General features: G+C 52.6%; 1 protein-coding gene across 7 annotated transcripts in view; it reads right to left on the bottom strand.

Moving 5' to 3' along the window:
• Nucleotides 1-1,135: 1,135 nt before the first annotated feature.
• Nucleotides 1,136-14,843, bottom strand: part of CDK5RAP2 (CDK5 regulatory subunit associated protein 2) — a 173,673-nt gene continuing 159,965 nt past the window's right edge. For all 7 annotated transcript variants that reach the window (XM_047068608.1, XM_047068639.1, XM_047068648.1 and 4 more), the window contains 4 exons: nt 12,752-12,895; nt 6,247-6,373; nt 1,710-1,756; nt 1,136-1,231 (listed from right to left, as the gene is read on the bottom strand). In XM_047068608.1, the coding sequence (XP_046924564.1) occupies nt 1,175-1,231; nt 1,710-1,756; nt 6,247-6,373; nt 12,752-12,895 (375 nt within the window). In that variant the 3' untranslated portion in view covers nt 1,136-1,174. The remainder of the gene's footprint in view (nt 1,232-1,709; nt 1,757-6,246; nt 6,374-12,751; nt 12,896-14,843) is intronic.

Here is a 14,843-nt window from a genome sequence, read left to right on the forward strand (position 1 = left end):
GGACAGGGAAAGAGGCAGAGGGACCGGAGGTTAGGACCTCCAAGAGGTCAGAGGAGGGGACGAGGGAGCGAGCAAGCTGACGGACAGGAAGCGACAGTTCAAGGACAAAGTGTCAGAGTAACTGCAGAAGACAAGTAAACAAGTAAACAAGTGTCGCCCAGACACTGAAGCCCCAAGAGTGATGGCCAGAACGGGCACAGAGGGAGACGGAGTCAGGATTCAGAACGCTCCCCACCCAGGCCCAGCGGATGCCCAGGCGGTGGCACAGAGGTGGGTGGGGGGCAGCGAGGCCACAGCTGAGCAGCAAGCGTCCTGGCAGAGCAGGGCCCCTCAGGGCTGCCGGGGCTTCTTCTGCAAAGGGGGCTGAGCCCTACCTTGTGCATTGCTCAGGGAAACCATGACGCTCAGGGCAAAGGCGAAGGCTGAACATGAGGGTCAGTGGCAAGATTGTAGCAAAGCACCAGGCAGTGTTGTGGACAGGGGAATGGAAAGATCACCGTCATCTGGGGGACGCTGCAGTGACAAGTCCCCGCTCCGGGCCTCACCCTTGGATCTTTCCTACCCTGGGAACGCACCAGCTCCGGGGACGGCTCTAGGATGTGACCATGTACTGCCCAGCGTAGGCCAGATACAGGCACCAGTGCCCTGGCCACGCCGCATGGCATCGTTCATCCCTGGACACCTAAGTGACCTGGACAGAGAGCCTGTGAGGTATCTGAGGGCCGGGCCACTGCCGAGCCCCTGGCCTGTCCCTCTGTGGAGTTGAGGGCCTGGGCTCTGGGGCTCTACACGCAATAACCAAATCACCAAGTTGAAACCACTCACTGAGGATCTTCAAACCGCAGGCTGGGCTGAGCACTCGGCAAATCCATGGTGGACACGAAGCCCACCGCCGTGCACAGACACGAGGCCGCAGCTCGGGGGGGGGGGGGGGGGGGCACACCCAGCGCCCGGAAGCTTGAGGCCCGTGAAAAGCCTCATTACTGAGCATCTGAACGCTGTTTGATAACAGCCCTTCAACCAGCTTTAGGATAGAAAACATAAAGGGAAAAGTAGATTTCCTTCAGCCAGACAGTCCTTTCTTTTCCCCCTCAATAAATAGAAACCCCACTTGTAACAAAGACACAGCGTGAGCTCGGTGGGAACCACAGGCTTTATTGGCTGCAAGTTCTCCTCACGAGCCTGGTCGGCCGGGACTGGATGTTCCTGGGTGGGCACCCCCGGGCCTAAGCTAGGAAAAGGGAGGGAGAAAAGGAGAATTTTAGGTCCAGTGGAGGGTTTCTGAAGTTAAGATCCCTGACAGAGTTAAAGGCAAAATTGTTATTGTGAAACTACTTTCAAAGACATGCTGTTTGATCAGTAAATATTTATAGAACCAAATGGCAGTGAGATCATACTGTATTCATTCATTCATTCATTCATTCATTCACTCAAGAAACGTTTATCAAACACCTACTATGTGCCAGGCATTGTTTGTGGTATTCGTCCCTCGTAAAAACAGCACACAAACTTAATGATTAGAACAACCACTGAAACCATGCCACGCTAAAACGAAACTTTTTATGTGCTACTGGCAGAAAAATAGAATCGTGGAGGACGTGTGTCCCAGTTCCACCTTCAACTTCATTTTTCCAAAGTAATTTCCTGCCCTGCACCCACTCCCCATGCCCCAAATGGGCTTTCAGTAACAGAACTCAAAAGGGCATTACCTCCAGGTTTCCTCGGGCCTTCCGGAGGATTTTGTGGGTGACGACCACTGAGGAGAAAGAAAGAATAGGGATCGTTAGACACAGATGCCCAGGAAGACAGCGTAAAAGCCAGCTGCAGGGAGGAGGCTCCTGAACCCCAAATGGGTCAGACAGACACGTGGACAGGCCCGAGGCATCCAGACCCAGAGAGGGGTGTGGGAGGCTCCATCTGCCCCATCACACGGCCCAAGACCAAAGAATCCGTGGGGTACCGGAGACACCCCTTCACGTTCATGCTAGGCCACAACCTCACAGCGATACCGGCCCATGTTTTAGGTAACAAAACCAAGGCTCCAGAAGGCTGGCGGGCGCCCAGGCACCCCAAAGCCTCACCTCTATGGGTCTGGGGGCCAATGGTGCAGGGCAAGGGGAGGGCCGTGTGACTGACTAGCCCCCACACGCTGTGGTTTCTCTGGGAAGGGGGTGTGCCCGACTCCAAGCAAACCCGTGTGCCAAGGCCCAAGGCAAGGGTCACGGGCAGTTCTGCAAAGTCAATTTTTACCCTTAGGGCGGGCTTCCCATCAGCCGAGGGAAAGCATGAACTCTGGGCATTTTCGCTCCTTGGACTCCCTTCAGCAGGTACAGGAACCCGACGTGGTTCCCCGGGTAGGACGATTTCAGAGGTCCCACCGACTGGACGCTCTCAGCTGCGTGCAGGCAGATCGTCAGTGTGTCAGAACCCCAGGGAGGAAGGGGGGTGCAGCCAAATGTACAGGAAGGCCGCTTCCTCCCTCAATCCTTTTCTTGTCCGGCACAAACACCGGCAACAGGGGGAATGCCGCCACGGAAGAGATTTCTGCCTTGATCCGGGGTCCTTTCTAAACAGGCCTTGGCGAGGGTCACAGATTCCATTTACTCCCCGGAGGAGACAGAACCAAGGCTTCTGGAATTAGGGCTTTGGCCAATGGTGCCCAAGGATGAAACAGACTCCCCATCAACACACATACAGCCCAACTCCCCAGCGTCTCCTTCAGAACAGGAGCCACGTGGTGGCCTGGGGAAAATATTTATTTCTTGCCTTACAAAAAAATTTCCATCTGGGGGCGCCTGGGTGGCGCAGTCAGTTAGGCGTCCGACTTCAGCCAGGTCACGATCTCGCGGTCCGCGAGTTCGAGCCCCACGTCGGGCTCTGGGCTGATGGCTCAGAGCCTGGAGCCTGTTTCCGATTCTGTGTCTCCCTCTCTCTCTGCCCCTCCCCCGTTCATGCTCTGTCTCTCTCTGTCCCAAAAATGAATAAACGTTGAAAAAAAAAAAAAAATTTCCATCTGGGGGTAACAAAGTCTGTTTGCAATCTGTGATGCTGGCGGGGGGGGGGGTGGCGGAGGGAGATAACCGGCGTGGGCTTCATTTTTAACCGGCCGACGTCGATTTCAGAGGTGCCCACTGTCTCTCCGTGCCCTCCCCCACCCCCAGGCTGCAGACCCCTCGACCTGGGTCCGGGCTCTGCTTTAGGAGGGGTCCCAAATCCCTGGAAAGCAAGCGCAAATCTGTGTGCATCTGGATGTGTGCGTTTTTCTGCAGCGAGAACTCACAGCTCTCCTGAGACCGGCCAAGGGGCCTGTGACCCAGAAAAGATTCAGCCTCCCAGGTGTGGAGGTTAAACATCACACCGGAAGGGTACCGGAGTCCCAAAGCGCCACGCTCCCGGCCAGGAGCCAGGGCTCACCCGCCCCCAGCTGCAGGGGCCTCACGTCTGAACCGTACCGCTCACCTTGCAGAGCCCAAAATCCCTGCTGCAAGGAGCAGCCTGGGAAGACAGCGCAGTGACGAGCTCGTCCAAACCCAGGCTTGCCCGGGGCTGAGGTGCGACTCGAACCCACGACTCTCCCACTCAGTACGGGGCTCTTCCCACCTCACTGCTGGCAGGGAAGACACCGACCGGGGGGTCTAGCTCGCGAACTGTGACCTCAGCGAATACCCCCGACCCTGCGCAGCAGGCTCTCCTGCGTCAGAGGCCGTGAGGGAAGTGACACTTGTCCTTCCTCTCCCCTGCACGCTCCGGGACACGTGTTCGGCTTGCCTCCGGCACCGACCAGCCCCGGGCCCTGGTTCTCCCCAGTCACCAGGTGAGGGCAGGCAGGGGAGGGGACACTACGCCGACCTCCGCTTGGCCCCTCAGAGCCAGAAGCAGCCCCGTGAGGCTGGCAGGGTTGGGGAAACGTCCAAGGACCCGACTCACTGGGATGAGGCACACAGCCCGGCCGGAGTCAGCCGCCCGCTGTGCGACCTTGGGCAACCCCTCACCCAGCTCTGAGCCGATCCCCGCTCGGGGCCAGGCCCTGGAGACATGGAGGTGGGTGACGCCATTTCAGCAGGGGAGGCGGTGCGAGACATTTGTGATTTTTTTTGTATGAATGGTCTGCCACCTGCACACCCGGAATTCAGTCCGAGCCAACAGGAAAAGAAGAGGCAGAGAACTAGGGTCTGCTGAGCATCTGCTTTGTTCCCAGGGTACGATAAAGTTTAGGTATTATTACCATCCCACTTTACAGATAGGAAAACTGAGGTGCTTTTTACAAAGTCGTGATTAGAACCCAGGCCTGTCTGGCCAATCTGAGTCCTTTGGAATTACCGGCTCCCGTTAGAAATGAGGAATCAGACGCTCGGGGAGTCATTTAGTCCAGGCGACACAGGACGGCACTCATTAATGGCTGCATGTCACTGAGGCAGGACCCCGAGGCTGGGTTCTGTCCTCTGGATCTACCACAGGAACTTACACCTTTGAACCTACTGCCCGTTTCCAAAACTTCCTCAGCAGCAAGTGCCCCGTGACCCTTCGGGGCTGCCCAGGAGGTGCTAACGCAGAGTCCTAACTGTCCCGGACTTGCCCTGTTCCCCTGCTGCCCTGGGGTCGGACCCAAATGCTCCACAGCCGTCTCACACGTGGCCACGACTGGCACTGTCCCCCACAGGCCCCGCCAGGGCTCCTTTTCTCTGAGTGACACGAACGTCTTCACTATCTGCCCACCATCCCCTCCCCTCCACAGCCCCACCCCAGCCCTGCTGTCATGGGCGGGGGGCGGGGGGACTGCCACAGCCCCCACAGAGGTCTCTGCCTCCTGGCCCCTCCGCGCTCGGCCACAAGGACCTTCTAAGACATGACGAACACCAACAGCCCCTGGAGTCCATCCACAGGCCCCTTGGGACCTGGTCCCTATTTATCTCTTTCACGCGGCGTCTCAGGGCGAATCCCCTCACACCTCCTGTGTTCCCGAGTGCTTAGTTCCCACCCTCGAGGCCACCTGCCACAACCCTGTCCCTAGCCCTTCTGTAACTCCTACTCAAGACCCAGTGAGTCCAGAGCCTCGAAGCACCGAGGCTGCGGGGGAGGCACCCAGCGCCTTGCCCGGCAGCTAACTGCCGTGTCCCCCTCATCAGGCCAGAGCCCTGTGCTGGCAGGAACGGTGCCGTTCACCTCCGTGCCCAGAGCCCGGCACGGGGGCACGAGCGGGACGTTAGCGCTTGCTCCTCGACCGCGTCTCTTTCTTCCGCAGTTCGAACTCTGCCAGTCTCACGGAGTCCGTGTTCAGAAGGTCCCCGGGGGTGGCTAAGGAGAACTCCCACCCGACCACAATCTAGGTTCTGTGCTTCTCAGAAATGCCACAGAAACGTTGGCCTTTGGTGAGCGAGCAGCACGGGGCAGACTGACACCTCCGGAGGGAAGGTCCGCAGTGGGCGGCCCTCCCACAACAGGGAGGGTGACGGGCAGACCGCGAGGCCGGCCAGGGCTGTGACAGACACGAGGGGCGCCCCAGGGCTGCGGGTTCCCATGATCTCTGAAGCTCCTGGATCGGACGAGGACTGATGTTACAAATGTCATTTAGCCTCCCTGAGCCTGAGTTTGTGGATCTGCCTTGGGAAGCAGGCCTCACGGCCATCCCCTCCCCTGGATCCGCGCGGTACGGCCGAGGCCCTCCTCCTCGCCTGCCCGGACCAGGGGAGCCGCGGTGACAGGTCCCTGCCCTACCCTGCGTGCCAGCCGCCCTGGGCCTGCCCTCTAAGGCCTTCACGCCACAGTCCTGGTCCCAGCGGCCCCTCCAGCCTCGACCTGCCCCTCGCAGTCCTGCTCCAGCCACGTGAGCTGCTGTAGGTTTCTCACATATGCTTCTTGCCCCTCCGCACCGCTCCATCTGACCAACACCTGCTCCTTCTGGCAGACTCAGCTCAGGTGTCACTTTGTCCAAGAAGCCCACCTTCCAGGACAGAAGGACGCCCTCCCCCACTCCCCTCTCAGGGTTCCCTAACACCCTACCCCACACACCTGTGTCCCCACCGAGATGACTGTCCCTGGCACCACGTGGCCTCGCCACTGAGGTCTGTTAAGTGCATTTATTTGTCTGTGCGGGTCAAAAAGGACGAAGTATGAAAGGAAACCCATAAATAGGAGGCATGAGGACACATGATCTGGGCTCCAAAGTAGGTGTCCGGGACTGGGCTTTTTGTCTTCGGAGGCACAAAGTGGCTGGACGTGGCGGCCCGCCCCCCACCGCTCACTTACACTGGTCAAAGATGACTTTTTCCTGGCGCTTGCTCAGCTGCAAAAGCTTCACAGAGTTCTGCAACTTTTTTTCTTGTTCAAACAGCTTTTTGTGTAGTCTGGTGATCTCTGCCTTCATTTCTCCAGCCTCAGGAGAAAAGGAATTAGAAAAATGAACGAAGAGTACAAAACAGTGTATCACACAGGAGAGAATTAAAAGACACACAAAAAGATGCGCGACCTTCCTGACGATGCTAGTTGAGGGAAAACTAGAAGCCATGTTCTGCTGGTCAGATGGGCCAAGTCCAGGGACAGCCGGGGTGTGGGGCAGGCACTCTCGTGGCCGCAGGCGCGGCCCGGGGGGAAAGCCCTGGCAAGATTTACCAAACCGTAAGACGCACTCAACCTGCTGACCCAGCAATTCTATACTTGGGCATCTGCCCCAATAAGTAACCACACAAGCACAGGAAGACGCCTACGTCCCAGGAGGTTCATCTCCGCGCTCTTCATAGCAGGAGCCAATGAACAACCTGCTTTGTTCCAACAGGGGTCTGGATGAGTAAATCACGGGTCTTACAGACAATGGCATAACTGTGCGGCTGCTAAAAATGATGTTGTGGGACTCTATTTATTGACGTCGAAAGATGATCACAATTAGTGACAAAGAGAGCCCAGAACAGCTATTGTATATCAGGCATTCCTGTTTCAGAAAACCGCATACATCTATCTATATCCGTACATGCGTATACGGAGATGTCTAAAAAACTGATGACGGAGAGACAACGTCAAAATGATTAACGGTGATTTATCTCTGAGGGATGTGATTTAGAAGTTTTATTTTTCATTTTTTAAAATGTATCAGAATTGTGTGAGGTTCTGTTATGGTTTTTTACAAAAACTATAGAGCAAATTTTTTGATGGTACAAAAAAGAGAACGTAAAAGCATTATGAGGAGAGTTTAATCCTTCAGACAGCTTCCATCTTTTAGAGGGGTGGGGAGAGTGCATGGGTAGCCAGAGTCCCCAGCTCTCCCGTGCAATGTGGACACCCCAGGGGCTCTCTCCACCGTCTCCAGGGAACTAGGTCACAGAGGTGAGGACCCTCCTCTCTCATAAGCCCCCCCACCACAGGCTACCCTCTGCTTCCGTGAAACACCTCTGTTCCCGAGAGGGCAGATGTTGGGCGGTCAGCTTACAAAGAACCACTTTACTTTGTTCCCAAACTTGTCTATAAGGCAATTGTACTTGCAATCGGTTACAGGATTTAATTAAGTATTAGTAAACCCATGAAATACATGCATGAGAACAGAGAACTATGAAAACATATGCCTCAGAAAAGACGTGATAAAGGCAAGTCACTAAAAACCACGTTTCTGGCAAATTAGGTGTGTGTGGGGTGGGGGGGGATCAACTCTGGAAGACGTGGGAGGATCGGAGTCTAGAAGAATTCTATATTCGAGTTGCCTTACAAGTGTCTGCGTTTTTTTCTTCATCTTAAAAAACAGAAACTGGAAGTGACAGACATACATTATGGATGTAGTTTATGAAAGAAGGAAGATGTGAAACCCTAATCAGCAGACCCGTATTCAAAGAAAAGGCCCCGGCCCTACATCAAAAGAATGCCAAATGAATGTACGTTGAACTGTTTTCAGTTAAATTACAGTGTTTAAGGTATGTATCATCTCTTGATTCCCTGCTTTAACCTACTTTCAAGATTCACCAATTGTGTCAGCTACAAGACTGTCAACGGTCCTTCCACAACAGACCTGAACTTAAACCTTCGGTTTTCTCTGATTCTCTTCCTCATGCTAAGAGCCCACAAAGATTTGTGTTCAGGTCGTGGCTTCCTAGACCACACAACCTGGATAACCCCTGACCCATCCATCTAGAGTGAGACGCAAAGGAGATACACCTGCAGACAATGATTTATTTCCTCACCCCTGCCTGGCTAACCTCTAGTCCTCTTCCAAAAGTCACCTTGGGCAACACCTCCTCCAGGAAGCTTTCCTTGAGACTCCTCCCCACCCGGAGTCTAGGTTGGTTAGCGCTCCTTCGGGCACCCACTATGCCCAGCGCTCCCTCTATCACTGCCCATTTCATGTGGAACGGTAACTGGTCATCTACTTGTTTGCTGCTTCACCCAAGACCCCATTCTTCCCTCTGACCACCAGCGCCTGGCACACAGTAGGTGCTGCGAGACCCTTTGCCAACTGGTGGGTTAATTTTCACCTGCTCTCCCCAAATGCCTTATTTATTTGAGAGAGAGAGAGCAAGCAGGGGAGAGGGGCAGAGGGGGAGAGAGAGAATCCTAAGCAGGCTCCACCACGCTCAGTGCAGAGCCGACAGGGCTCAATCCCATGACCCTGGGGTCGTGACCCTGAGCCGAAATCAGGGGTCGGATGCTCAACCGACTGAGCCACCCTGGCGCCCTGCACCTTATACATATTCTATCCAGCCTTTAAAACGAGCAATTTTGGGGCGCCTGGGTGGCGCAGCCGGTTAAGCGTCCGACTTCAGCCAGGTCACGATCTCGCGGTCCGTGAGTTCGAGCCCCGCGTCAGGCTCTGGGCTGATGGCTCGGAGCCTGGAGCCTGTTTCCGATTCTGTGTCTCCCTCTCTCTCTGCCCCTCCCCCGTTCATGCTCTGTCTCTCTCTGTCCCAAAAATAAATAAACGTTGAAAAAAAAAATTTAAAAAAAAAATAAAATAAAATAAAACGAGCAATTTTAATTGTGTCTGTCTGCTGCTCCACTGAACTAAAATCTTCATTTTTAAAGGATGAATTCACCACGGTAAACATACAACGGGGCTCGACCCGGCTTGGTCACTTCCAGCTGTGATGATGACAAAGCAAGAAGTTTCAGTTCCTCCTTCTGGAAGGTGGCAATAATAATACCTAGCTCTGGAGGCTCCCGGAAGGGATGGAAGGAGGTGCTGAGTGCATAGCAGGGTGCCCGACACCTGGGAGAGTTCAAAAGACCAACTCCTCCTCAGGGCCACAGAGCCCAGCTCAGGGCTGGGCCCCACGCTCCTCCCAGCACGGGTAGGCGGCCTGACTCCCGGAGCTGGCTTTGGTAGTGGTTGGTTTTTTCTTTTTTGTAATGAAAAATCTTAAACATTTACAAACGTCCTGGAACGGGATAATGAACCGCCAGGCACCCACCCAGCTTCGGCCATTATCAACTCACGGCCAAACCCCTTACGTCTCCGTCCCTGCCCATCTGCACCCTACAACTATTTTTAAATTCAATCCCAGGAGCTAATTACATTTCACAGCCATACAGTTGTTTGGTATATAGGTCCAGAAAAAAACCAAAATCCATAAAAAGAAAAACACAACATCATCACTACATCTCAAATAATGACAGAAATTGCTTAATATCACCACGTGTCAGGAGACACATTCCCCTGAGTGCATCGTAATTTTTTTGAACAACTGGTCTGATTCCCCAGCATCCAAATAAACTCCATGTTTAGCACGTGACTATACGTCTCTTAAGTTCCTTTTAATCCAGTGGTTCCCAGGGCTACCAAGACGACCTGTAAAAGCAGACCTTCTGAGTCAGCAGGTTTGGGGTGAGGCCCCAAATTTCCCTTTCCAACAAGTTTTCAGACGACACTGATGCTGCTGTCCAGGGGGCCATATTTTGAGAACCACCGTAAATCTGTTTTACTCCCTCTTTCCCCTCTTTTTCCCTACGATGAAAAGATGTCCGAGGCTCATAGTGTATACTTCCGGCCCCAGACCTAGAATCAAGCCATTTCTCCAGGGAGTCCTCGTTCCCGTGAGTGGGGAAAGGTACTTAGAAACCATAATTCGGCGCTTGAGGTACTCACTGGTACTGGATTGGACATTTTTAAAACCTAAGTGTAAATGTTTTTAATCGGAAACCCATGAGTTCATGCTGATATTTTCAAATCAAGGATGGCAGGATTTTTATTTCTTTGATTTTTTTAAATTTATCTCTCTTCCCTGACAGTAAAAATCTTAATAAATTAGCTATTTGTTTGGTCCTCTAATAGAAATATGACAGTTTTAACTATCAACACCAATATCATTATTAACAATATCACTAGAAACAATCAAAAATGGTTTTTGCAGGTCCTTTTTAACCTCCGAGTAGTTCCATTAGGGATGCAGTCAAATTACCGTGTTCTAGGCTTGAAATGTTTCCTCTTTGCATGGGTAACGCCTTCAACGATGTCTACAGGAAGGTCTGTTTCATTTTGCTATGAATTTTAAGAGACTGCTTTTATTCTCATTTTGATTTATTTTTAATTAAAACATTTACATAGTTTCAATGCCAAACTTGGCGAAACAAGGTCCATTCGGGAGAGAAATCTATGTTCTACGCCCGTCCTTCCAACCTCTTCCTTCCCACCTCCCCAGGTAGCCTGTTTTCTTGTGATCGTTTGTTGTTCCAGCTAATCAAAAATTTTCTAAACAAGTAGATGTATATGTTCATATCTCTCCTCACAACTTTCTTAGATAAACAGATGAGTAGGATACACACTTTCCAGACTAGCCCTCGGGATGGCAGGGGGGTGGTATAGTACATGCAAAAGGCAAATTAATGACAGAGAAAACCTTAGGTCATAAAAAAAAAAAACCATTGGGGTTGCTGGCGACAACTTGGAAATCTGCTTTACACACATTTCACACTAAGAAAAAGGCACCGTATGAAACACAGGCAGGGGCGGAAAAGTGGCTCGAGGCAATTTAACACCACACAGGGGGTCTGTGTCCACGAGCCCTCGTATTGGAGTGTCTCTAAGGTCCTTTTTCTGGCTCTCCAATTCTATGATGCTAAAGTGAGCATAATCAATTATACGACAAACGTCTGGAAAGAAGGGTGAGTCATCACAAGCACTGGCCAGTCGCCGGACTAGCTGGCCGGTGGGAGAGATCAACGTGTCTATAATTTATATTTATACACACACATGAAATAAGAAGTGCGTTCCGTCTACTTAACAGACATTACTGTGTACTGAGGACAAAAACACTGCGCTGGGTTCCGTTCGGACACACTGTGCTTTATAAATCATACGGGCAAGTGCTAGGCTGCTAATATGAGAGAAAAACTATTCATTCAAACATATGAAAACAGCCATGGCCCCTCCTGGAAAACAGAGGAAACAGACATTAACTCTAACAACAAATCTATAGTTTAATCAGGGCTGTGATGAAACAGAAGAGGATGCTACAACTGAGCAATCGGGGAGCCCTCTCTGACCTTGAGGTGACATTTTAAGCTGAGACCTGAGAGGTGAGAAGAAGCCAGCCAGCGAGTGGGAGCCGGCGGGCCGGGGTGGGGGGAGGTGGGCAGTCAGAGCATCTGTGCTATCAGGCCTACGACGGGAAGAGCTTGGTGGGTGAGCAGAAAACAAAGGCCAACATGGGTCTGGAGCCCAGCGGGCCCTCTCCCTCTCCATGGCCCCCGCCCCCGCTAGAAGTGGGCAAAACACGATTTCCCTGCGAAATGACCAGTTACCTACTCCGCCACACTTCCTCCCCAGGATCCTGAGAGGGAAGCCTCAGGAGGGGCTCATGAGACCCTTCGGAGCAGAGAGCTGCTTCGCCGCTGCTCCCCTGCCATGACGGGGGGGGGGGGGCGGGGGGGACCCGAGCACCGTCAGAACGGGTGTAATGAGGGCAAGTACCGGCGTGGAACTCAAACTCCCCTCTGCCTGCCTGCTGGCCTCTGGCACAAAGTCACAGGTCAGGTAACTGAAGGGGAGCGAATCTGTCAGACCGCCAAGCACAGTTCTGACTCTGCGTCATCTGCGGGCCCTTCCTCCCAGGGACGCTTCTCTCATGACCAGAGTGGCTGCTCGACCTGCTTCCCGCGGACTAAACCCCAGGGAGCGTCTGCTCTGCCGGACGCCCGGTCTGTGCCGTGAAAGATGGGGGTGAGCGCAGTGGTGGGAGCAACGGTTCTGAACTCAGTCACGTTCAAGTTACTGCAAAGTCAAGCTTTCAAGGGAAGCTTCAGTGGTTTCACGATAAATGATTTTCATTGGTTAAAAAAAAAAACCAAAAACCTTTCTTAGTAATAGAAGAGACTGAAGCAAGACCCACTAAAATATGATGCCAGAAGCATCAGACGGTCCGGAGAAAGGCACCTAAAATGAAAAGAGATTTAGAGTGGAAGGGAATGAGCTAGTCTATGAGGACAAACTAGGACTTAAAACCTGTACAATAAAAGCGTATCTTTTGGATTCTGATACTTGTGCCTTCAAAACCAGCTCTGTACCCTTGGTCGGGCCTCTCTCCCGAAGTCTCAGCTTCCTGTACAAGATGCAGACAGGATTTCCCGCAACAAAGACGTACCGGGAGTGGGCCTGCGGTCAGTCAGGAGCACAGGCCGGCCCAGCAGAGGCGCTGGGGGAGCAGGTAAGAACACGCCTGAGGCAGCCGGCACGGCACCTGGCGTGTCACTCTTGACAAACAAGGCACCTTCCCCTCCCTCTGACTGTTCCCCAAACTGAGAGCACATCTGCCGCGAGCAAGGCTGTGTCCCCTCCTACCTGTTCACCCTGAAGCGAGCACTGGTCATTTGTGGGGAGCGAGACCCTCCAGAAGAGCATCAGCAACCTCGCGGCCTCTTCGAGGATCTGCTTGGCTGTGCCCACGCCGGTGACAAACCCGCCCGGGGGCGCCGAGTGTGGACCCTGCGTGAGGGGGAGGGGCGGGGGATGAGAAGGGTGTTACAGGCAGTCTTGAAAAGGATTATGGACAAGCCGGCTTTAACGGGCAGCGTAAATCTCCAGGCCACGGGGTTTGTATCCACACGCTGAGCGAGGGCCTGGGGCCAGACGGCACCAATTTATTGTTCTTCAAGACTGGTGAATTATAGATTATGAGAGAATTTCGGTGGTGATTTCAGCCCAATCAATAACCACGACTAATAACCACCTGCGTTAACCGTATTTACTAGGCCACAAAGAGGGTCCGCGGGAGGGCGGTTCACGTGGTTCGGCACCATGGAGCCTCTCCAGAAGGCACAGGGTGCCGAGGGCAAGTGACGGGATGGGAACGTTCCCGTCTCCAGCAGCCCCTGCGACACGGCCGTGTGCATACTGCCAATACCCAGTCGGGGCCGGCAAAGTCTCCCTCACCCTCTGCTGGCAGGGGCAAAGCTGACCTGGCGGGTGTCAAGGGCATGAGAAAGCAAAGAACACGAGTCAGAGAAGGGAAAAGACAATAAAGTTCAAGAAGAAAAGAAGTTAAAAGAGCACTGTGTTCACAAGTAATCAAATCAGTACAAGATAAAACGGCCTACTCTTTTTAGCTACCAAGTTGGCAAAAAAGAAAAAAAAAAAAAAAAAACAACAACCCACTTACAAATCAACTCACGCAACGAAGACGCAAGTGTAGCGAGTAGGATACTCTCACTTGTAAACGGGGATACGAGTGATACTTCTGGAAAGTAATGTATCAACGGTGATCAGCAAGGGCTCTAAAGGGTTCACAACCCCTAAAGGGTTTAAAAGGATGTGCGCCACACCTTAACCAGGCGAAAGAGTACATAAACGGTGGCACATCCACGTGTTGGCTTCTTTGTCAGCCAAGAAAAGTCAAGTTCTAGAAAAATATTGAATGGGACAGGAAAATTGTTAGTATGTTAGCTGAGAAGCAAACCATGAAATTCATAGAAGTAGGAGTCAGTTGTTTTTTTTTAACATTTATTTATTTTTGAGACAGAGAGCATGAACGGGGAAGGGTCAGAGAGAGAGGGAGACACAGAATCTGAAACAGGCTGCAGGTTCTGAGCGGTCAGCACAGAGCCCGACGCGGGGCTTGAACTCACAGACCGTGAGATCATGACCTGAGCCGAAGTCGGACGCTTAACCGACCAAGCCACCCAGGCGCCCCAGTAGGAGTCAGTTTTACTGAACTTCATGAATGAGCTAAAAGCGTGTGTGTGTGTGTGTGTGTGTGTGTACCAAAATTTTTAGCGGAGTGCTATGTGATGTTTTTACACTTTTCTACAGTTTCTAACCTTTTGTACACCAAAGATGATCAGAAAAGAACAATAATCTTACTAGTATTTACTACGTTCAACACCCATTCACCATGTGCCTGCACACTGCACACCAGGCCCTGTGCTAGGTAGTAAATACACGATAATGAGCAAAAGAAATACTATCCCTGCTCTCCTGAAGCTTATTACCTAGTGAAATATAAAATACGGAATTGACTCCTACAATATAATAAAACAAAACAAAACGGCAAATCAGGTATCGGGAAGCACGGGGCCTCAGTAAGGACCTGAGAACAGGGACCAGAAGACGTGACCCGTGGAAGCTTGGCAGTTGGGGGTCCGGCTGGGGAGGAAAAGAGAATGTGACCCCCGAGCCTTGGAGGAAGTGAATGAATAACTTTATGCCAAGCACCTGGCACGAGGTTCTTCAACAAGAGGTAACTTTACAGTGAGGAGGGTTCCAGGAGGACGAGGCAGGAAGGAGTGACCCCAGCGAAGAGACCTCACTAACACAGGTGACAAGCCACAAGTGCCCCCCACAGGACAGCCACCCGGACTGGACCTGAGCTCTGAGCTTTGGCGGGCTACGTTTCCCGGACCCTCTTCCCAGGGCCTTCCCGAGAAGCTGTGCACCC

This window comes from Lynx rufus, unplaced genomic scaffold (assembly GCF_022079265.1).
Source record: "Lynx rufus isolate CCGP_SWC_20201006 ecotype Redwood Valley unplaced genomic scaffold, mLynRuf1.p SCAF_10, whole genome shotgun sequence".
In the NCBI taxonomy this organism is placed as follows: domain Eukaryota; kingdom Metazoa; phylum Chordata; class Mammalia; order Carnivora; family Felidae; genus Lynx; species Lynx rufus.